Genomic DNA, 25,644 nt, shown 5'->3' on the forward strand with positions numbered 1-25,644 from the left:
GTGAGGTCAGACCTTGAGGGCATGAGAAATTGTGGTGCTAGGTATCTGGTAGAATAGTATCAAAGTGAGGAGAGGTGGGGGAATAACAATGAAGTACAGTCATCCCTCAGAATCCACAGAAAATGCTCAGGTCTCTTATATGAATGGCATAGTATTTGCATATAATCTACGAACATCCTTTAATATGCTTTACATCATCTCTACATTACCTATAATATCTAATAAAATATAGATGCTATGTAAACAGTTGTTATACCATATTATTTAGGTGGGTGCTGACAAGGAAAATAGTCTGTACATGTTCAGTACTGATACAATTTCTTTTTAATATTTTCAATATGTGGTTGATTGATCCAAGAGTGTGGAACCTTTAGATGCAGAGGGATGACTATACCTCACCTCACAATTTTGTCTAGAATGAAACTTGGATCCCTGTATGTAAGGACTGACAGCATAGAATGATGATTCTTTTTTTTTTCTTTAAGATCACTAGCCAAAATAACTTTGCTTTCTTATCACAGCTCCTCAATGTCACACCTTTCTTTTCTGTCCACTTAAGAATTGCCTCCACAGATTGAAAATAAGAGTCTCTGGCCAAAACAAAAAAAATGACAGAGATCACACACTAACAGGCTGCAAATCACTTAAATCATATTTTGAGTGGTGTATTATGGTAACCTATAAATAACTAATTGCGTAAAATTGCTTTAGTAGTTTCTAGATGGCAGCTTTAATTAAAAGCACCAGAGACATTTAGAAGTTTAGAAATGGATGGCATGTAATTTGCCCTTTTACCAACCATAAAATGGTAATTAAGGAATTTGATTCACTCTTCCTATTAAAAGTTTTATGAGAATAGCAAGTTCCTTCTAAATACAGTTTCTCCTCAGCAGAAGGTAGTGCATTTGCTTTATCAGTCTTCTCCAGCAGGGTAAGATGTTTTAATGTACAAATTCTTCAGAAGTTAATTAGGAAATCTCTTTCAGTGCAAAATGTTTGTTTTTAAGGTTCTAAAACATGAAACTGTACTAGTGTTAAAACTTTGATCATGGCCCCATATTGCTCCATCATCAATATAAGATGGCCCCACAATTCCAAGTTTACCAAATGCACAGAGCTCACTATAAAATCAGAGAAACAGAATAGTAATTTCCTGATAAGTGTAGCATGCTTTGCTGATTTTTAAAGGCATCTGTAGTCTACGGTGCATTGACTTCTCAGGGAATCCAAAACATCCACTCAGCAATGGAGGAGTTACCAGAAGATGCTTTTAGCTTTCTTGATCCTTCAGAAATACTGGATAAATGAGCAGATATATAGTGCAAAACTCAAATAACATATAGTAAGCCAAGATGTCTTTGGAAATCCATGAATTTAACATCATCATGGAGTAAAACAGAAATGGAGTCAGGAAGTTTATTTTTGTTTTATAATTGAACAATTTATTGTATTTTTGACCACTTCAGCACAAGGATTATAGATGGCATCACACAGAACATTTACACCAGCATCACTAATGACTTAAGTTATATGCATGTAAGAAGGACACTGCTGCTTCTTTTTAATCAAGAAAAAAGCAGATTTTTACAGGGTATCTAAGTTAGTTGGATCTAAGCAGCAAACTGGTAAAGTGGAAGATGTTTGAAATGCCTTCTCTTACTTTTGTCTTCCATGATTCCCTGCAACTCGTACCCTGTCTCTCCTAGATAGAAATATACCCTTTCCTTTTCTATAACACCTAGTCAGAACTGGGTGGGAATACAATAGTATGTTAAAGGAGAATGGGGCCATGGGAGAAGTATTTTATCACTGGTATTGTTTAGAATTTCCAATGGATGATGTTAGTAAAAACAGAGCTACTATTCATCAGGCTCCTTATAATTTTAATGTTTCTACAAGAAGTACAAAGTGTGCCCCGCAGCCCACAAACCTTGGTACACCACTGTAGGTAGAAAGAAAAATACAAAATAATGTTCATTGAAAAGTTCAGGACACAAATCTGTATGTTCTGTGTGGTGCTACATCTGTAAGGGTGCAAGTATATATTTACATAAAGAGAAAAATGTTTGGAAGCAAATATATCTACATGTTAGCAATGATAATTTCTGAAGAATGAATGATAATTGATTTTATTTTCTCTTTCATTTTCTGACCATTTATTTTTATAAGTCAACAAAAGACAATAATGCTATTTTTCAAATGATCAAATGCTTAGTTATGAAATAAAATATAGCTTTGTGTTATTCTTTAAAAATAGGTTGTTAGGGCTGGGGTTATGGCTCAGTAGTAGAGCACTCGCCTAGCATGTGTGAGGCCTTAGGTTTGATCTCAGCACCATATAAAAGTAAATAAGTAAAATAAAGCTATTGTGTCCAACTACAACTAAAAAATAAATATTTTTTTTAAATAGGTTATTATTATTCTTTGGGGGGGGTACTGGGGATTTAAATCAGGGAAGCTTAACCACTGAGCCACATTCCCAGCCCTTTTTATTTTGAAACAAAACAAGGTCTAAATTGATGAGGCTGGTCTTGAACTTCAGATCCTTCTGCCTCAGCCTCCCAAATTGCTGAATACAGGCATGTGCCACCAAGCCCAGCCTCAAAAATAGGTTATTCTCTGTCTCTCTCTCTCTCTGTCTCTCTCTCTCTGTCTCTCTCTCTCTCTCTCTCTCTCTCTCTCTCTCTCTCTCTCTCTCTCTCTCTCACACACACACACACACACACACACACACACACACACACAGTCCTGTCCTGTGGCCTGATCTCTGAGGACTCAGGTCTCTGCTTTCATGGGTGATAGCATTCCAAAGGAGTGGCATAGTTCTGATGGTTGACAATGGGTTATTCTCATCTGAATATGTTACTGGACACCTGCTGAAGGGATAATACCATAAGTCAAAAAAGAAACCTAAATGGAAAACCTTGGAATCCTGATACATCAATAGTAAAAGATATTAATTGCACCTATTTTTAAAAGAGTAGTATAAAGAAAAAATTTAAATGATCCATAATCTCATCATCTAGATAAGCCCTCCTTGTATTGAGAAATAAAAAATATTTAATTTTTGAACTGTATAGAAAAATGCAAAAAGAAACTTTTAAGCTTATTTACCACAAACACACTCCAGTCCCTCTCTCCAGATGTAAGTTATTTTAACAGTTTCTTGAGATTCTTCTAGACCTTTATATTTACTTTTTCTTATGTGTAAAGAATCATACCATATGGATTACTCTTCACCATGCTTCTTTCATTTAATAATATATCTTGAAGATCTTTCCATAAAAGCATGTACATAATTACCTCTTTGTTTTTAAGATCTGCTTAATATTATAACATATGGAATTATCATAATTTATTAAGCTGGTTGCATCTTGATGAACTTTTTCATTTTAATCTTTTATTATTACAGTTCCACAGTGAACAACCTAGTTCATGTATTTTGGAGAACATTTGTGAATATATGGCATTAAATTTTAACAGTAGTGCATATTACCAAATCATCCTCACAAAAGATGAATATATTTGTACTTTCACTCATAGTATTTAAGAGTACTTGTTTGCCATACCTTCAGTGGTTCTGAATATAAACTTTCTATTGAATGCATGTGCATCTGATCAGTGGGAAATAGTATCTTGTAGCTTCAATTTGTATTCTATTAATTATCAATGAAGTTGAGTGCCATTTTCACATATTTTGTGACCATTTTTACTTTCCTTTTGGTAATCTTGCTTTCATATCCTTTGCTAACTTTTCTATCAAGGTCATTCAGGTTTTGAAAAATAAGAAAAACATCCCTTTGTTTCTCATATGTATTACAAGTATTTTTTCCAATTTGATATCCTTCCCCCTCCTTTTTTCATTTTTCATGCTGGGGATAAATTCGAGATCTTGCACATTGGAGGCAGCTACTCTACCTCTGAGGCCCATCCCCAGCCACTAAACATTCTATAGAGATTTTCAAACTTGATAGCATTAGATTATCAATATATTTCCTTAATGTCTCTACAGTTTGTGTCCTGATAGAAAAGGCCTCCAATGATTGTTATTTTTAAGGCAGGCTTTTCAGTGAACCTTAAATCATTTTATGTGTTTTTCCCATTTAAGCCCTTTGAAATTTGGAAAATTTAGGAACTATTTTAAAAAGTTAAAACCAGAAACTTCAGAATCACATATATAAAATTATCTTTGAATCTATTTTGAATCCATCTCTGAGTTGCTGTTTTCTCATCTGTAAAATGGAAATAGCACCTACCTTTTTTATAGGGTTATATAGGATGAAATTACACAAAGATGAATTCAACTATTACTTTGCACAGATAAATTATGATGATGAGAAAAAGGATAAAATTTGAAATATATTTTAGAATACTTAGTATATATATTATTAACTAGATTATTTTCAAGATTAGTAATTAATGTTTTGTTTTCAAAGTTGTTTGTATTCATATTCTCTTCTTTCAAACTTCATTGACTGGATATACACAGCTGCAATTTAATTCTAAACCTTTCAAAACTAACTATCCAACTAAAGAGCAAAAATGCAACCATGTCAGAGAGAGTTACTGGAAAGTACTTGGCTGAAAAAAATTGTATGGAAAGTCACAAGTCCACACGGGGTAAGGAGACAAGTGCTAAAAATATTCATTAAAGTATAAAAATAGAAACCATCTAATAATAAGTGCTTAGTCAAATGATGGAACATTATACAACAGAAAAAAAGAAAGAAGTAGGTCTCCGTGCAAAAGCATCCATAGGCACAAAAACATATCATTGGATGAATAAAAGAGAAAATTGCAAAAGGATATATAAAATATTATATAATTTACATATTATAGTAAAATAAACAGTTAATAATATAATTTTAACCATTTTTAAATTTACAGTTTTGAAACATTAAGTACATTCATATTACCGTGCAACCATTATGACATCTATTTCCTACATCTTTTTTGGTTCTGGAGGTGGAACCCTGGGCTTCATGCATGCTAAACACATGCACTACCATTGAGCTATACTCTAAGCCCACCTACACAAATTTTTGAAGCAGAAAAACAATACCATATATTATTTGTGGATGTACACATTAGAAAATTTATAAAAGCATGTATAGGAAGATACTAATTTCAAGATAGTGGTTACCTCAAGGGAAGGAAGGAAAAAGGGTAAAGGGATAAGGAGATGTGGTTTTATCTCTATCAATAACATTTCCTTTTTGTAAAAGATATGTGAACAAAATGTCAGTACTTATTAAATCCTGGTGATGGATAAATGGCAGTCTATAGTATCATTTTCCAACGTGTATTCATTTTAAATGTTTCATAATTTTGAAACACAAAAAAAAAGAAGTTTGAGAAAGCAACTTAAAGTTTTATGTCTGGCCATTCTATTTCAAAAATTGATTTGTTTTGTTTCAAATAAGGTTTTCATTCATAAAGAGATGATAGAGTATTTAATGACCTGTAAGGTATATGTATCTACATGAGACCAGTCTTCAAGGCCTCCTATAATGACTGATATTAATCTCTTATTTTTTTTAACTGACTGAATTTAAGGCTCTTCCATTAGTGAATCAGCACGTTTAGTTATGTGTCATGTGGAATTCCCTAAACGTCTGATCATGAAGAGCCTGGATATAGTCAATTTTATCATTGAACAACAACAAAAAAAGTCACTGTTTCCTTGGGAGTGAGTTCTGGCCCATTTAAAGTTTTTCCCTGAGGAGTTACAGGCTTAGTAACTCAAAAGTGAGGTTATCTTCAAGCCTCAACTATCAAAGCCCAGCCAGGAAGCCCCAGTGTTATTTGCTCTATTTTTCTTCCAGTTTTATTTGCTAGCTATTCCATTTGGTTTTTCAAAAATCTTGTTAGACTGTGTAATGGGTTTTGGGGAAAAGGAAGGTGGGTAGGTGCCCCATTTTACCAGTATTTACTCAGGAAGGGAAGCTGATTACAGTGGTAATTTCCCTGAGTGGGCAGGAATCATTTCTCATTTTGGAAGGCATCTCTAACCCAAGGAAATTGAAGCCATAGTAGTAGATTGATGAGTCTGTTTTGTCTTTCCCCAAGCCAAAATTCATCAGAATGTATTCTGCCAGGACTACCTACGTTGGTTTCCACAATCCTTTCTCTGTGTTCTCTTAAAAAAAGTAAAATCCGAACTGCAGAAAAGCTCCTGCTCCAGCCCTGCTTTAGGACTTTGAATCTTGTACAGGATACCTTCTCATCTTTCCCAGAGTAGTAAAACTGGGGGCATTTCTGAGGAAACTGAACCGAGAAAAGACTATATCTTAATGTCTTCTGATTTTAGCTCATTAAACTTGGAATTTTAAAAAAAACAGAGCAACAGTTAAAACCCTCTTTTTTTACTAATGCTGGGCACTGTTTTATTTCCCAAGTATATCTGGTCCAGTTTTAATAGTATAGCTTTATTCAAATAATCAATTTGAATGTTTTAAAAGAAAATAGTCAATTAAGAGATGACCAAAACTACTGGCTCTTGAATTAGCCATAAATTATATGTTCCTAGTTCCTGGAAATTCTGGAGGTGTTTGAACTATTGGATTAATAACCATTGCAGTTGCAAAAATGGTATGTGACATTATTTTAATATGCCTCCATTTGGTTTTTTTTACTTCCTTTATAAAACTCACTGGCTATTATTAATTACTTTTTTAATTGCTCAAATTGTTCTGTTTCTAATAAAGATCTTAGTCATTAATTCTATAAACATAAAAAGTACTCCCGCAATGCAAGAACTATGTTAATACTGTAGTTCAACACTGTGACCATTGATTGTTACATAAAATCCTCCTGGTTATTCGACAGGTATCAAGAGATGCTGTCATCTTAATTAATAGTTCCAAAGTATTTAACTGATGTCAATAAGACACCAGTGCCAATGGTCTTGCTTTCCTATTCATAAGACTCCCACTGGTTTTAGCTATTCTGTCAAACAACCCACATCATGATCCCAGTATATCTTGTTAGAAAAAGAACAATGTTCCCTGAGATCAACTGTTTTGTTAAGCTTTTCAAGCAGCAAATTCAAGATTTTTAAGTGAAGTAAAATGATATGGCCCCTGCCATGGAGTGGAATATAAGGTGGTTGGGGAGGCAAGAGAGAGACTCATTAAAGAATATCATAATCCAGCATTAAGTTTTGTGATATAAACTTTAAACATTACAAGGGTTCAGGGAATGGAAAATGGATTGGGATTTGGATAGAAAGGGAGAGGGAAATAAGCAGAAAAAGGAAGATGTGGAGGAAAAGAAATGAAATTGAAAAAAAGCTGGACACAAGGGTAAAGAAAAACTGGGAAATGGATTTTAACCTCTATTCCTAATAAGTCAAGTGAACTCCAAAAGAAATAAGAAAGATTAAGGTACATTCATAAGACACTAATTTTAAAAAATCTATAAGTAAATAGCAGAAAAATCAGTCGAGAGAAGGGAATGGGGTGGGAAGAAGGGAAGGAAAGGGGAAGTACTGGGGACTTAATTAGACAAATTATATTCCATAATTATGTCAGAGTATATTCTATTGTCATGTATAACTAAAACCCAGTTTAAAAAAGAATAAGGTAAAGGAGAGAAGGTAGGGCAGTGGAAAATAAAGTAGTGACAAGACCAATGAAATTGCTTGATATAATTGACAAGGAAATACTTCCATCAAGATATTTGAAAGCGCTTGAATCAGTTTGTGTATCAAAATTCTTGAGGCTTGTTCTATGCCTTGAAAGATGAACCAATTTGAATCCTAGGGAAAAAAGATCATTTCAGGCTCAGGGTGTAGTGCAGGCAAAGCTATGATGAAGGGAAAGAGAGTGGTGTATTATACAGGATCATATACAAACAGATCATCACTATCAGCCTAGAGGAGATACTAACAGAATTGCACACAGGGCTCCTGGCATCTAAGTCGAACCATGTTGAAGCAGGTAATCATATAACAGATAAACCAGAGCATGATACTAGAAAACTGTTAATCAAAAACATAAATAATTGTTAACAACACTTGTGTTAACCTTTTGGAAAGATTTCACAGACAGAACAGCTGTTATTTGATTTGGCCTTTACTGTAATCCACTGATATGGGCAACTCGGCTTTTATTCTCACCATAGACAAAGGCAAAAACCTGAACTGTGGGAGATTATGTAAATTCATTTGAATCACAGTCTCACAAGCAGATCTTCCATCTTCTACCACCAGCCTCTACACTCTTTCCTTCTCCTCTCATGTCTCTCATGAACTTATGTTTGTGGTTGAAAAGCTTAGAGGTAAAAGGTAAAGAGATAGCCTCAGAAAGTCCAGTCTCATGAAGACAAGGCTAAGGAAGTTGTCAACCCCTTTGAACAAGGTATTCAGCATTTTCCATAACTTTGGGTATAACCTTCTCATGCCCACAGATTGTCAAACTTGTAGGTCAGAGCGTGGAAAAGAGAAAACAGTACAATGAGTTGTTTGTTCATAAAAACTAATTCAACTATCTTTTGCTTTTACTCAGCTGTTGTGTGTGTGTGCATACGTGCATGCTGTTGTTGCATTCGTGTATTATTGATTGAGCCCAAATCAGCCCTCCTACATGTCCCTTGAACTTCCATTAGAAAGGCTAAAAAATTGTATTTACACCGTGCCTTCCCTTTCACAAATGACTCTACCACTCCTGACTGGGTGAACTTCTGTTTGCATTAGCTTCATTAGTCAAGATGTACAGATATTTGAAGAATTTAAAATGGGCCTTCTGTGTTGTTTTGAATGAGCAAATAATTATTCTATAGAAATTTTAATTCTTCTTGAGTTTGCCTACTTTGTGAATAGTAAGCACTGTTGGATTGGTTCCTCATATCCTGCTTTTATTGAGTATTCAGGACAAGGTATTCTACTTAGTTTGCTTTTTTATTAGAACCTCTTGGATGCTCACATACCTTGAGAGAGACTTATTTTCCCTAGAGTGGAACAACTGCAATTAGTTTTTTGCTGGTCCATGGGCAATAAATGAACTTTACTTCCTTGGGCTAATTGTTCACATAAGGATCTTGTGAGGTGGTTTGTTTTCTTAAAATGATAGAGGCATTACTTCAAAGTGTATCTGAGTTGTGTCCTATATACAGTTGCTTGATGTTTGAAGAATTTTTAAGGGGGGCAATAAAATTTTCAGCTCAGATTTAGTAAACCTCATTTATCTTAGACCATACTAAGTACTGTGTACTGAATTCCCTTAAATCTCACTCTCCACGAATCTTTTGGGCAGGAATTGTAGCATAAAAAATAAAACAAAATGTATACATTTTGATCTGAACTAGAACATTCTACTTACCCAAGTCTCTCTTACAGACACACACACACACACACACACACACACACACACACACACACACACACACACCCTCTATAAAGCCAGGAAAACTAATTCATATCATTATTAGTGTCTGGTTTCACTTTTAAATGTTGAAATGCCACTATGACCCTTGGCCCAGAATCTTCCTTAGCCAATTGCAAAGCATGGAGCTTGATTTATTTCATTCTCTATATGAAAACTTTAACCATCTTATAAAAGCTTGAAGGTTTTTACATCAATAGTTCAATAGTACAGTATTTCCCCTGAGCTAACAAAATTGTTTTCAACTACTGCCTTGTCTCTGTGGTGAATTCAACATAGGGCACTGTGCTGGCAAAGGTTACATAAGACTTTATGGACTAACATCTTATTCTGTTTATCTCTCCAACATAGAAAAGCTTAAAATGTTGAAACAGGGCCTGCATAGAAATCTTTGTCTATGGGGCCAGGGTTGTGGCTCAGTGGTAGAGTACTTGCCTAGCATGCATGAGGCACTGGGTTCGATCCTCAGCACCACATGAAAATAAAATAAAATAAAGGTCTAAAAAATCTTTGTCTATCATTCTAGGCTTTGAAAAGTCACTTTCAGAAAGAAAACAGCAATGACTATGCAATTCGGACACTACTTAGCACTCCCATACTTTATCCTCTTCAAAGTCTTTTCATTCCATTGGCTCCTGTGAGCTTCATAGAATTTTTCCCTGTGTAATAAGTAATAATGTATGGGCTAGGAAACCACTATGCTGAGTGGTTAAATGCCTTATCCAAAGTCCTACAGCTGATGTTTAGAATAAGACAGACTGAAACACAGATCCCCAAACTAACCTTAGAGCCAGTGTTCTCTCTGCTTTTCCTTATAAAGTATGTAGTGAAACAAATTAAGGTAAAATCTTGAGACATTTCTGTTTCTTTATAACTTTTGACATATACTAAGGTTGAACAAGATTACAAGATCACAACAACAAGGCTGTGTTGAGAGAGCAAAATGGATTTGGTGTGGTGAGGGAGCACTGTTATTCAGTATAGCTACCCATATAGATCACATTTATTTGCAGTTAATTTAATCTATGGTCCTTCATCTATTTCCTGATTGTCAACCCCCCTCTTTCCATTACTATAATCATCACTAATTGTTAGGTGCTATACTCTTCTTAAAGGTCTTGGGAGAAGGAGATTATCATTGCATCCTTTCTAAACACATTTTTAGAGACATTTGTATGTACTTTTGACCTCCTGGCATGCTTTACTTTATTCAAGTTAGATGTATTTCAACATAAACATGTGGAAATTTAGTCTATAATTCAGGAAGATTTATTGAACATTTTTGTCCAAGTCTGGATTTGTTGAGATATAAAAAGAAGTCACAAAATCAAGTTCTTGCCCTCGAGGAGCTTAGCTTAGATAGCAGGATTGGAAAATTCACATTAAAAATGCATAAATAAGCGGAGTAAAGAGAGAAGAGCTGTGGTATAAAGCTGACTAAATTATGTTGTGTACATATATTAATATCACAATGCATTCCAATTATATGTATAACAATAATGTACCAATTTAAAAAAATAAATAAATAGAAGGAAGAACAATAGAGTAGAAGAAGGGGATAAGGGTAGGGAGGAGTGAAGGAAAGAGGGTAGAACTAACTAGGAATTGAAATGGGGCAAATAATTGTGTGTATTCATGAATACATCAAAATGAACTCCACTATTATGTATAACTATAGTACACTAAAAAGAAAAAGTCTTCAAAAATCTCAAAAAAAATATGTAAACAACAGCTTCTATGGTTTAAAAACAAGAGAGACAATGATGAATTGGGGTTTTCAGAGAAGACTTCATGAAAAAGAAGCATATTGATGTTACAGAAGCTGAGTGTACACTAGAGGTTTCCAGGGGCTGAGGAGAATATGGGACAGGGGTGAAAGTTGGTCACCAGGTACTAAATCACAGATGGAAGGAATAAGTTCTGATGTTTTGTTACAGAGAAGGGTAACTAATAATTTACTATACATTCCAAAAGGCTAGAAGATAGGATCTTAAGTGTTTTTACCACAAGGAAATAGCAAATGTTTGAGGAGATAGGTTTACTCTAATTTGAACATTACATAATGGGTACATTATTGAAATATTATATGGCATCCCATTATAAGAATCATCTTATAAAAGCCTTTAAATGTGAATATGATTTTGGGCTGATGAATTTTGGGCTGCTAAAAACTATATTAAACATATGTACATAATTTTGGAGTCTTAACAAACCAATAATGTGTTTCTTATTCACATCACAGTCCAATATGCATTGCCAGGTGGTGGGAGGTAGACTCTTTGCTCCAAACAGTTATTCAGGGAACCAGTCTTCTTCCATCTAGTGGATCCTAAATACCTTAGGCCTTGGAATCTTCCACTAGCCAGCCTACAGAAGAAGGGGGAGATTTATAGAGGAACTCAACAGAGTTTTTGTTAGGGGTCAGGTCTAGAAGTGACATACATCACTTCTGCCTACACGTAACTGTAGAAGAAGCTAGGAAATGCAATCTAACTTTATTCTCAGAAGGAAAAAAAAATGAATGACCTGAGTATATAGCACTATCTGAACCATACTGAAGAGGAAATGACTTTCTAAAAGAGAAGTGAAGAAGAGAAATGGGGCCAGAGCAAAAGCAAGATGAATTCAACTTGGACACCTACTTTTCTGGCTGATTTGACTAAATCTGATGAGGTAACTTGTCACAAACTATGGGATTTCGTCTTGGTGGGAACAAAAGAGAGTGTGTTCTTAAAAAGAATTACATCAACATTTATCCAAGTATTTCATTTTCCAGTGCTGAGAATCACAACTAGCTTTGATTGTCTTTGGTTTCATGGTTCTTTTACCAAGACATAACTTTTTTAAAAGATATTTTTAGCTGTAGATGAACACAATACCTTTATTTTATTTATTTATTTTTATGTGGTGCTGAGGATCAAACCCAGTGCCTCACATGTGCCAGGCAAGTGCTCTACCACTGAGCCACAACCCCAGCTCCAAGACATAACTTTTAACAGCAGTGCTCAATTAATTATTTAGAACTCTAAATTAATAGATCTGCTCTGATTACAGCAGCCTCTTCAGTGTTGATATATCCTTCCTGATTATCCTATAGCAAGCATCATGAGCTGGAAAGTCAAGGATCAAATCCAGTTCATATAATATATATTATATATATATAATTCATTTGGTTTCATTTTTTTAAAAATGAAACATTTAGGTGGGAAATGCTCTCTTTTAGTTAACCTTCATTTCCCCTATAACCTATATGGTCTAATTCCTGGCTTAGCTTTTACATTTATATCACCTACCAGACCACTGACAGCATATGAGTTTCTGGGACCTCCTCTTTAAGTGTGAGTTCATATAATAATAACTAAGTTATTAAACTCCTCACCATATGGGAACTCTCAATACTTCCACCAAGTTCATCAACTTTGTGGGGATGAAGCTACAGAATATATTTGAAGAATAATTCCAAAGAAGTCTAGGTCATGTACAGGAATACAAAGATACTTAACAATATTTTGCATGGATCCCTTTGACAATCTAACATAACCAATGGACCCTCTTCCTATGACAGTACCCTTAAACCAAATATTTTTCAGGTAATCTCATGGAGTTTCTGAACCTTCTTAAACTAGTTTTATATGGTACTCCTATGTGTAAAGCAATTGGTAGCCTATTTGAACTAAACAATATAGTAAGTGATTAAGAGAACTATCATTGAACTCAGAAAAACATGAACTAGTATGTAACCTAGAGTTAGTCACTTTACTTCTCTGCATTTCCATTTTTTCACCAAAAAAAGGAAAATAATATCTACTCCCAAGTCTATTATGAAGATTAAGTAAGAAAATACATGTAAAGAATTCAGCACAGCACCTGAAATATCACAGTACCCTCAGCAAATGGAAATAGTTATCATCTAACAATATCAGTCATACTTCATGAATTTTCAGTGTTGTTTATCTGGATTTCATAGTAGAATCATAAGAAATTGAACGCTTCCTTTAGATTTTAGCTTACACATCACTCAACACAGATATCACTCACAACCTTAATATCCCCAGCCCAGTCCCCAAGGCTGCTCCCATAGCACCTTGAACTTGCCCCAAACTAGTGCTTATCCAATGGCTTTGTGCCTGATTATTTGTCCATCCCTCTGACATTTCTGAGCTCCTCAAGGGCAATTTTTATCTGTTTTACATTGTCCTGTACTCCCAGTGTCTAGCACAGTGCCTGACATATAATAGATTTAGAATAAATTTTAAATAAATTAGTAAGTAAAGGAAAAACATCTTCCTCAGTAAGCTCTTAGAAAGTAGTGGTTGATAGAGGTAGAAAAACTGCTCATACACTTTGCCTTGCAGCAAAGCTGAAGTCTAAAACTTTGAGAGTTGAAGAAGAATACAGACCTTGTCTATGTTTCTCTCAGACAGAATTCTTGGTTAACTAGTCCACAAATCTATTGTTCCTTATGACGAAAGCCTTTTAAAGTATTTTCTGAGTCATCAAGGAAAGGATATTTTAGCCAGTAGAACATTAGTTTGAATGTTTATCATTTTAAATTTGCATTTAAATACTTTAGAAAATTACTTTTATTGGTTAAAATATACTTTCACTTTTTCATTAAACAGAATATCTAATTAAATACTTACTTGCTAATCATACAATATTATAATAAGTTTATTAAAGCCTCCTACTGGAAAAATTCTGATCTCATTGTTAACCACTCAGTGAAATCACCTCAACTGTTCATTAAATTCTTCCTCTTTCGACTCCTAGTTAACACACTTGTATCTATAAGCCCTCTGAGTTCTAGAAGCTTCATTTAGTTACTTAACAGGAGAACTTAACAGGCTTATGGTGCGGAAGTAAGTTGGCCCTTTCCGATCCCAGTGGGTAATTAAGTTGACACTAGTCAGATCAGTTGGAGAAAATACTATTCTGTCTAGTAGAGTTTCCATATATACCACATATATGATACCAATTTTCAGAGAATTGGAATGCACACAAACAAAGCAAAATATCTCTGACTTAAAAAACACTGCAGGATCAACTGGCTAATGTCAGTTACACAGTTCACCACTCTCAGTATTGGAGATTGAGCAGACACTATATTGAGCTTGGGACATTCCCTAGAAGTTGATTTTCACCATTTATCTCTGTCTCATAAAATTAAAGAGCAGATTCTTGCAGAAAAAAAATCCAGTATTTCAGTTTTGTGGTTGCCAGGGCCATAGATGAAGAGAATTTTATGACAATTTTCCAAAGCTTATATCCTGAAAGAAGCTTCATTTTTCATATAGAAATAATAAAAATGTACGTAACCTCAGCAGGTGTAATTTTTTAAAATTAAGTATACAGATGCCTTCTGCCAACATTTGAAATTGGCATTGTGCACAGTCCAAAACTCATCTTTGCTGTTATCTAATTTGGGATTTTACCTACTATTTTCAGGCTATTAAGTTCCACATCTGGACATGTGGTGATCACATCACCATGCCCCTGTTTCTTTAATATTGATCAGCAGCATCCTCTTCCCCAACAGGTGATAAATTTATTAGTAACTCCCCTGGCTGCCCAAGCTTTAGGCAATTGTCTTCTTAAGAATTACAGCATTTATTCATTGTAGGATAATAAGACAAGGAAGGAAGTCAAATAATTTCACCTGTAATTTGCAGCCATTTCATACAGAGAGATGCTTCACAGAGAAAAGAACCTACAGCTCAGATATTATATAATGTCCCCTACTTTGCATAAGACACTGTGAATAATTTTTTTACAAGATGCACTTTATTTATGAGCAGGTCCCTCCATAGAGGAGCTTGTTAGGGCTTAATGCTGATGAATGGAGACAGCACCATTCACACATCCAGGTTATGGTCTGTCAGTGCTTTCATTATGTGCACTAATTTACAAGGATTTATTTATTTTCTCACAAATGTAAAAATGTGCTCCAAGCTAAACATGCTGCATGGGCGTCTGATCCTGGATATTTTCCTTGGTGGGGGTGGATGGGTATGGGGACTCAAGCTGTTGTGTGTTGTTCTTCCCACCTCCACGCCCACCCTTCCAGCGTCACTGCCTAAACTTGTAGTAATATCAGAGATATATCTTTTCTTTTTATTATTTATTTATTCTAATTTGTTATACATGATGGCAGAATGTGATTCATTTCGTATTACACATATAGAGCACAATTTTTCAAGTCACTGATTGTACACAAATATTTTCACACCATTCGTTATTTCATACATGTAACTTAGGGTAATAATGTCTAACTCATTAGACCATCATTTCTACCCCCTTGCCCCCTCCCTTCCCCTCCCTCCCCTTTGCCCTATCTAAAGTTCCTCCATTCCTCCCATGCTCCCCACCATCACCATTATGGATCAGCATCCTCACATCAAAGAAAACATCTGGCCTTTGGATTTTGGGGATTGGCTAACTTTACTTAGCATTATATTCTCCATCTCCATCCATTTACCTGAAAATGCCATGATTTTATTCTCTTTTAATTCTAAATAGTGTTCCACATTGTGTGTGTGTGTGTGTGTGTGTGTGTATGTGTGTGTGTGTGTGTAGTCAAAGTTTCCCTATCCATTCATCTAACAAAGGGTATCTGGATTCCACAATTTAGCTATTGTGAATTGTGCTGCTATAAACACTGATATGGCTGTGTCCCTGTAGGATGAAGTTTTTAAGTCCTTTGGGTATAAGCCAAGGAGTGGGATAGCTGGGTCAAATGGTGGTTCCAGTCCAAGTTTTCCAAGGAATCTCCATACAGCTTTCCAAATTGGGTGCCCCAATTTGCAATCCCACCAGCAATGTATGAGTGTATGTATGACTGTACATTTTTCCCCACATCCTTGCCAATACATATTGTTGTTTGTATTCTTGATAACTGCCATTCTGACTGGAGTGAGATGAAATCTTAGAGTAGTTTTGATTTGTATTTCTCTAATTGCTAGAGAGGTCAAACATTTTTTCATATGTTTGTTGATTGATTGTATATCTTCTTCAGAAGTGTCTGTTCAGTTCCTTGGCCCATTTATTGATTAGGTTTTTTGGTTTTGTTTTTGGTTTTGTTTTGTTTTTTGTTTTGTTTTTTTGGTGTTAAGGTTTTTGAGTGTTCTATATATCCTAGAGATTAGTGCTCTATCTGATGTGCTCATGGTAAAGATTTGCTCCCATTCTGTAGGTTCTCTATTCACCTCATTGATTGTTGCTTTTGCTAAGAAGCTTTTTAGTTTGAAACCATCCAATTTATTGATTCTTGGTTTTAATTCTTGTGCTATAAGAGTCTTATTAAGAAAATTTGGGCCTAATCTGACAAGATTGAGATTTGAGCCTATTTTTTATTCCATTAGGCACAAGGTCTCTGTTCTAGTACCTAAGTCTTTGATCCACTTTGAGTTGATTTTTGGATAGGGTGAGAGATAGAGGTTTAATTTCTTTTTGCTACATATGAATTACCAGTTTTCCAAACACCATTTGTTTAAGAGGCTATCTTTTCTCCAGTGCATGTTTTTGGTGCTTTTATCTAATAGAAGATAACTGTAATTATGTGGGTTAGTCTGTGTGTCCTCTATTCTGTACCATTGGTATACCAGTCTGTTTTGGTGCCAATACCATGCTGTTTTTGTAACTGTTACTCTGTAGTATAGTTTAATATCTGGAATAGTAATGCCATCAGCTTCACTCTTCTTGCTAAATATTGCCTTGGCTCTTCTGGGTCTCTTATTTTTCCAGATGAATTTCATGATTGCTTTTTCTATTTCTATGAGGAATGTCATTGGGATTTTGATTGGGATTGCATTAATCTGTATAGTCCTTTTGTCAGTAACGTCATTTTGACAATATTAATTCTGCCTATCCAAGAACAAGTTAGATCTTTCCATCTTCTAAGGTCTTCTTTAATTTCTTTTTTAGCATGATGTAGTTTTCATTGTAAAGGTCTTTTACCTCTTTCATTAAGTTTATTCTCTTTTTTTGAGGCTATTGTAAATGGGATGTTTTTTTCCTAATTTCTCTTTCAGTGGATTTGTCACCAATGTACATAAATGCCTTTGATTTATGGGTGTTGATTTTATATCTAGCTACTTTGCTGAATTAATTTATTAGTTCTAGGAGATTCCTGGTGGAATGTTTTGTGTCTTCTATGTATAGAATCATATCATCTGCAAATAGTGATAGTTTAAGTTCTTCTTTTCCTACCCACATCTTTTTAATTTATTTCATCTATCTGATTATTCTGGCTAGACTTTCAAGAACTATGTTAAATAGAAGTGGTGAAAGAGGGCATCCCTGTCATGTTCCAATTTTTAGAGGGGATGCTTTTAATTTTTCCCATTTAGAATGATGTTGACCTGGGGCTTAGTATAGATAGCCTTTACAATGTTGAGGTATGTTCCTGATATCCCTAGTTTTTCTAGTGTTTGGAATACATCACATCAATAGACTCAAAGATAAAAATCATATGATCATCTCAAGAGATGCAGGGAAAGCATTTGATATTATTTTCTTGCTTGCTTTAAACATGAATACTGATTAAAACTTTAAACCCTGGAAATTGTTTCCTTAATGCAGATTAAATATTTCCTTATCCAAAAGCTGTGCCTTCAATCATATTTTAAGTGCTAATGAAAACACTGTCATCACATCAATGAACATGGCTATTGGTACAAACTATGTCTACAACATTGGATAACTAGTTTTAGAGATCCAGATACAACTAGATCAAAATATGAAAGTAAATTTAATCTGAATATCCTGCTAGCCCCAGATGGCTTTATGTTATCTGAAATCACATCCTCACCTCTAAAGAATAAAGCTTAAATATACTGGGTATGTGTTAACTCCTCCCACTCAGTCTAACAAGCAGTAATAGATCAAACTACATCACTATTCCTGGGTTATAGCCATATTCATTATAAGAAGGAAAACCTCTCCAAATAATGGACAAAAATAATTATGTTTTTCCTGCCTGGAATTTCCAATTTGATTTTTATCCTCAGTGAAAATTAAACACCCCTTAAATTCCACCAGCAAAGAGTTTGTAAAACTAGTTTTTTGGGGAAATAGTTTGGGTGTTGGATGGTTGCTTGTCTTATAACAGAAGGAAAATATGTACATTTAAAATGTGCCCAGGTGCATTTATAAAGCACATATCCCCCAGTTTTCTCAAAGTCCGTGGTACTATTTCTTTTTCAACCCCAAGTCTTAAGTATAACCCAATTGAAGTTAACTAGAGAGTCTCAAGGAAAAAGGAGTATGTTTGGAATTTGGACCATGATAAAATAAGTTGCTACACAAATATATAAAAGGAGAATATTCTACAAACTGTCAGTGGAATAAGCCCTGAAGGCAAATACAATAGTGAGTATTTAATAAACCCAGACTTATTTCAAAGGGCACTCATCTGTGGAACTCAGCTGACATGAACAGAGAGAGATAAGTTCACAGTGTTTAAAACTTCACAAAGGTTAAAGGTAAGAAAACCATGTATAGTCCAAGATTATTCTTCCTGGGTCATTCCAAATCCTGAACCCTGATGGGGATATTAAGTGTAGTAGTTAAGGAATAGAATTGTCCTTCTCTGTTGTCAGTATAAATATACTGACAGTTACAGTTAGAATCTGAAATGTCCTGCAAAATTCCCATGTGTTAAAGATTCTATGCGTTGCTCTTTCACGTAGCACTATTGACACATAGTGGAAACTTTAAGAATTGGGAATTATTGGGAGGTCTTCTGGTCATTGAAGTTATGCCCTTGAGTGGGACCTCACTCCTTCCTCTTTTTTACTTCTAGCTGTAAAGGTCTTCATGAATCCTACCCTCCCACCATGATGAGATACTTCACCACAGGCCCAAAAGCAATGGGGCCAACTAACCATGGGCTACAATTCTGACCTAAGCCAAAATAAACCTATCCTCTCTTTATGTATATTATCTCAGATTTTTTGTTACAATAACAGAAAGCTGATTAATGTATCTCCACAAATACTTTAATTAAATATACATTCATTTTCTAAACCTTTCATGAACCTGCTTAAATTTTAGAGGATCAGATTCTCTAAGTTTACCACTTTCTAATAAGAGCAACACTTAATTTTATCTTTAATACCTTACTAAAGTTTCAGAGTATTCCTCTTACTCTTGGTTTCATATACCTAGAATCTTCATCCTTTGGCTCTTAAAGGATCTAGTATAGTGGCATTCACTAAATGTTTAATAAGTGATTCACAATTTCATACACTTCAAATGCATTTACTGTCACCCTTCTCTAGGCTTGAATCTTAATCCTTCAGTCCTTCCTCTTCTGATGACCAATTTTTAAATTTCACACTTAGTGCTATTTAATATAGAGGTCAGCTCATAGAAGATAGTCCTATAGCATAGGCCTGTCACAAAACAGACCAATTTTAAGTAGTTAAAAATTTATTGTGCCAAAACACATACAAAAATAAAAGGCAAATGTTCCTCTTGATTCATCCTCAACTGAAATGTTCTGGAGAAGAAATAAATGTTCATGTGCCTCTATTGTTTGACCTGCCTCATTCTTAAAAGTCTGCTTATAAACCTTAAAGGTCCTTATTGCCTCTAAAAAATGATAATGGGATTTATTGGTATAGAATTTACTTGTTTGAAAATGCTGGTTTTCTTGGAGAATTCACAAAGGCTGATGACTTTATAGGTATTCAGGGGAAGCTGAAATGAATAAGTTTTAATAAGTAAGTTTTATAGATGTTAAGGACTAGTTCTTTATAAGGAAGATAGGATTAATCAAAGCATATGATATATCTAGGTTCTAATATTAACCTTCTGTCAATAAATTTGCTCATGTAAAAATAATTTATTGTGTTTCTAAATTATCTTAGATGAGTTTATGTTTACCCAGAAAAATTAATACACGTGTATATATGCATGTAAAATCTTATATTATAAGAAGATGCTTATTTAGCACAGAAATTTCTAACTTTTACATGTGCCTAGTGAGTTTTACCAGATCTCAATAAAGGGGAGATGGAAAATGACAAATTATATACTAGTTTGAAAGTACAGTAGTCTCCTCCTTATCCACAGTTTTACTTTATACAGTTTTGGTTATCTGTGGTCAAACATGGTTCAAAAATATTAAATGGAAAATGTAATATTAACAATCAAAAGTTTTAAGTTCCACATCATTCCAAGTATCATGTTATAATCCCACACCATCCTGCTCTGTCCAGCTGGAATGTGAATCATCCCCTCTGTCCAGAATATCCACACTGTATGTTATCTACTCATCAGTCACTTAGTAACTATTTAGTTATCAGATCAACTTTTGGAGTATCACAGCATTTGTGTTCAAGTAACCCTGATGTAGAAACCTAATGCTGTGTTACAATGCTTATTTACATCATTCACTTCACTTCAGCTCATTATATAGGCATTGTATCATTTACATCATCACAAGAAGAAGGGTAAGTACAATGCAATAAGATACTTTGAGAGAGATCACATTCACATAACTTTTGTTGCAGTATACGATTATAATTATTCCCTTTTCATTAAATAGTTGTGGTTAATCTCTTACTATGCCTAATTTATAAATTAAACTTTAATCCAGTTTGTTAAGGACTGCCTAGGTTTTAAAACTGAGCCCTGCCTTAGTCCTGGCAAAACAGAGAAGTTGATTAGTTAGGTAATACAGATCATGTTTTTCCTATTTTACCAAAGAGGAGGCTGAAATTTGGAGACAATAACTCAAAATAACATATCAGTTGTAAGTGGTATATTCAATATTAGAACCCAAGCCTTCTAGCTGCTATTATACTTTCCAAGAAAAAAGACTGTAATTAACACAGTGTGCAAAAACTACTGTGAAATTTTTATTGACTTATTTTTTCTAGAAGCTTAGCCATTCCCTGTGTAATGCCATAATTTTGCTCTCCAACCCCCTCTTAATAGATAATATAGAGGGTAAAAACTCAAGCCAGTCTATCAGAATTATTACAAACTCCCTGTTAACTGAGTATGAATTGATAAACATAATTCTAATATTTTTAAAGACAGTTACTTTCTAATATAACCATGAAATAAGTAGTGGCTTAGTATGCATACCCAAGAAGAAATGTAACATATAATGCCTCTCCTGGCTTTTTCCATTTATTTTAAAGAGAATATTTTTCTGCTTGTGGAGGGAAGCAAGTATCAGGGTGATGAAAATGTAAACTGGATACAACAAAATGTTTAGACCTGGCTTTATCTCTTTATGTTATTTTTATTGTTTCTTTTTAAAATACAAAGTATGGAGTGTGTGTCCCAACAAGCCTCTCCCATTACTGTCCTGTATATGCTGAGCAAAATTGAATCCATATGTCTTTAAAATGCCTTCCCATTTCTATGGCTTCTTTCAAAATACTGATCATAGTACAAATATGACCCACCAGACTACTAATGCTCATTTGCTCTTTCCCAACAGGCATCACAGTTGATAAGCATGGATTCATTTACTTTGTGGATGGGACTATGATTCGGAGAATTAATGAGAATGCTGTGATCACAACTGTAATCGGCTCAAACGGTCTGACTTCCACACAGCCACTGAGCTGTGACTCAGGAATGGACATCACTCAGGTAGGCACCACTGGTTTTCAAGTGTTATCACTTTTTGGCATCATGGAAATGGATAACAATTTTCTCATACAGAAATTAGGTAGAAAGGAAGCCTGGTGTATTTGTTATAATGCCAGATAGCAGAAGTTGCTGTTTATATGTTACTTTTTGCCTCCTCAGAAAAACTTAGTTGGGAGAAAATGGTAATGCTAGGTGGAATGTTGACATAAAAAAAGTCTCCCAAATTGGAATCAATTAGAGAATAAGGCTAATCTTGTTTACTGAAAAAGATATATAATTTTATTGTTTTTAAATGAAACAATAGCTCAAATTTGGAAAAGTAGTGACTACTAAATGTCTTTAAAATATTTTTTAATGAATATAAGCATGATTTGTTGTTCACATGTGTATAAACACCTAGGATGTTCTAAAGTTTACTTGAGTAAAAGCAATATCCTCTGAGTTCTGTTTTATATTTGTTTAGCAAAATTTTTTAGCCAATAAGAAAAAATTGAGTGTGGCTATCATTTGAGTCCCAAATTCTGATATTATCACCATTATGTATATATGGGGACACTATGGAACATACCACATAGTCCCAGCACTGTGTGGATGCTTAGTCTGCACACAGAACAGGTTGGTATGTGAAATAAAGGAAATAGACTAGACGATCCTCAGAGGGACTTACATTGTTCTAACATTTCATAAATCTGTGACTCTGCTAAAGTAGATTATTAGAGAATCTTTTCAAAGGAATTAGAGTAGATATTGAGAGTTTGGGGATTGGTTAGTGTCTCAGAGAGGATGGTTTGGCTGCAAATAATAAAACACTTGCCTGAAAGTAGTTTAAACAATAAGGTTTCATTATCTCACATAATAATATGACTAAAGACACTAGTAGATTTCCTTCTTGTGTCACATTGGCCAGAATTCAGTCATATGCCCTTTGCTTTCACTAGTCACTGACAAAGGGGAAATAGGATTTTTGTAGTGGATTAAGATCTTCTAGAACTAGGGAGCATTCCTTATGTGTATTGTTGTGTGATTCTTGAACCAGTATCAGTGTTCTGTTAAGCAAGGAGTTTTAAGGTTGCTGTTGCATAGGCAACTAGTGGTGTCCTCCACAGTTAGGATATTCCTGTTGCTCCATTGTCATATCACCTGAAACCTAGGATAAGAAGGAAAAATAAAATGAATGCATCATTCAGAAACCTTACTTTAGTCATTAGTTCTAATATCTCCTCCCACCTATACCCAGCATGACTAATCTATAAAACACTAGAGATGTGCCTATTTGGGGTTTCTTATTCTGTGTGTGCCGCCTGCCTCATCCCAGAAACTCAGAAAATAGTCAAATATTGTCAATAATAAAATGGGGAGTTGGAAAACAGACAAAATTCACAAATCATTCTTAATACAGATATGAGTGGATCAGACTGTCAAGTCCTAGAATAGTCTCAAGTTTTCTGTGATTCAAATCCTGCAAGAAGGCAAAGAAAAGGAGCTTTATTTATGACAATAAAGAAGGGCATGAATATATTGGGGGGAGGGGGAAAAAGATGCATATATATGATTCACTTGTGGGGTGTTTTTAACTTAAAATATGACACTTTGTACTGTGATCAGTCGACTCTAAACAACTTATCTGTTTCTGTGTGCAAAAGTTATGCTAAAAAGAAAATCCTTTGGCTAAATAGAGCAAACATGATCCTCATCACCATAATTGCCAACATAAAAACTACCTCATCTCTTTTGGTTTGAGATGTAGACTATATGTGTAGTAAGTACTCAGCAGACATAGTTAACATATATGCCTGTACCAAAAAGAACACTGTGGTGAAAAAAATATGGAGGAGTGGTCAGAGATGAAACTAAGGTGGTTTGCATGGGTGAAATGGTGAAGGACCTTATAAACATGATAGAGTTGTGATTTTATCCAGTGGACAATGGGAAGCCAAAAACATCATTAAGCAGGGAAATTAATTTTTAAAAGATAATTCTAGATATAATATGGAGAATAAGATGAAGCAAATCAGTGCTAGAGGCAGGGAGATCACTTAAAAGACAATTGAAGTAATGAGTGTGATGGAAATGTAGCAATGATTAGGACCTTTTGAAAAATGCCATACAAATTAAGTTGCTTTCCACTGCTTTTTGAATGTTCAGCTGATACTTCTTTGGAATACAACTCTATGGTGAGACTATGATGCTGCTCAGGTTTATGACATTACATAGGCAAGCAAGGGTAATGGCTGAGTTTAAAGGATCACAGTTTTGGCTGAGGAAGCTATACAGATTCTGGAAATGTTGAAACTAAAATCAAAAAAGTTTTTTTTTAATTGTAGATGGACACAATATATTCATTTATTTATTTTTATGTGGTGCTGAGGATCGGACCCAGTGCCTTGCATGTGCGAGGCAAGCACTCTACCACTGAGCCACAGCCCCAGCACCTTCAAAGAAGTTTTGACGGATTTAATTTCAGACATTAAAAAGCACACAGGTGGTAGTATCATTCACTCAGAGACAAGAGAAGAAGGTTTGAGCAAGGGTTGGAAGATGGGTTCTACTGGGGACATGTTGGATTTGAGGTGCCTTTTTGGCATCCAAGTAAAAATACCTGGATGTAGATCTAAATCTCAAGGTCTGAAATGCAGACTAGATTTGTCATTGTTGTTTTACATATAACTATGGCAAATAGGGAAGTGGACAAGTCCTCCTAGAGAGGGTACATAACATAAAAAGAAGAGAAGGCTTAGCTGGGTGCAGTGACACATGCTTGTAATCCCAGCAGCTCAGGAGTCTGAGGCACAAGGATCACAGGTTTGAAGCCACTCCCAGCAATTTAGAAAGACTGTAAGCAACCTAATGAGACCTTTACTCAAAAAAAAAAAAAAGCCTAGGGATGTGGCTCAGTGGTTAAGTGCCCCTGCATTCATAACCTGTCAAATTAGAGGGAAACCAAAAATTTTTGTGAATCAAAAAAGCCAAGGGAAGCAAGATTTTCAAGGTCACTATCAAATGCTGCTTAGAAGTCATTGAAAATATGGTGTGTGTGTGTTTTTTTTTTCTAGAAGCCATTTGGTTTTACACCATTAGGGACTGTAATTAGAGTACCTTTTGTACAGTACTAATTAATGGGAGCTGGAGCGAGTGATAGAATGAGAAGTGAGGAAATAGATAAAGTGAAAACAGATCACTTATTTTTGAGTTGTTTGCCTGGGAAAGGTAGTCTTTGGGTTTGAAAGAAATCAGAGCTCCCATGTGTAAGCAAATCAGCACCCAGGTAGAGCACAAATGGACAAAAACTGGAGAACACTGAATGAAATCCTATGGGTGAGTGAATAGTGTTTACCAGGGGGAGGCTTGTGTGTGGCACAGCTGCCTAGATGCTCAGCCATTATGGCCAAAGCTTCCTGTCTGTTTAGACAACCATGGCAGGTTGGCGACCGATGTTTCCCATGACTGTACTTAAGAACTGGGACTATCTTCAATTTGAAAGAAGAAAGCTGAGTAGAGAGCTTCACAACACCTTCCAAGAGCAAAGACACAGTTGTTTATAGTAGTACTTACAGTGATCCAGCCGAGCTTACGCAGCGTTCAGTTTCATATTTCAGTAAATCAAAATATATTGATGGATGAGGGCAGAGACAAATGTCTAAATGAGAGTGCA

The 25,644-nt window shown here is 35.0% G+C and overlaps 1 protein-coding gene across 5 annotated transcripts in view; it reads left to right on the plus strand.

Annotated features, from left to right (window-relative positions):
* Positions 1 to 25,644, plus strand: part of Tenm1 (teneurin transmembrane protein 1) — a 780,422-nt gene that overhangs the window by 689,345 nt on the left and 65,433 nt on the right. For all 5 annotated transcript variants that reach the window (XM_040285140.2, XM_078034300.1, XM_005319330.4 and 2 more), the window contains one exon: positions 21,838 to 21,992. In XM_040285140.2, the coding sequence (XP_040141074.2) occupies positions 21,838 to 21,992 (155 nt within the window). The remainder of the gene's footprint in view (positions 1 to 21,837; positions 21,993 to 25,644) is intronic.

This window comes from Ictidomys tridecemlineatus, chromosome X (genome assembly GCF_052094955.1).
Source record: "Ictidomys tridecemlineatus isolate mIctTri1 chromosome X, mIctTri1.hap1, whole genome shotgun sequence".
NCBI lineage: Eukaryota > Metazoa > Chordata > Mammalia > Rodentia > Sciuridae > Ictidomys > Ictidomys tridecemlineatus.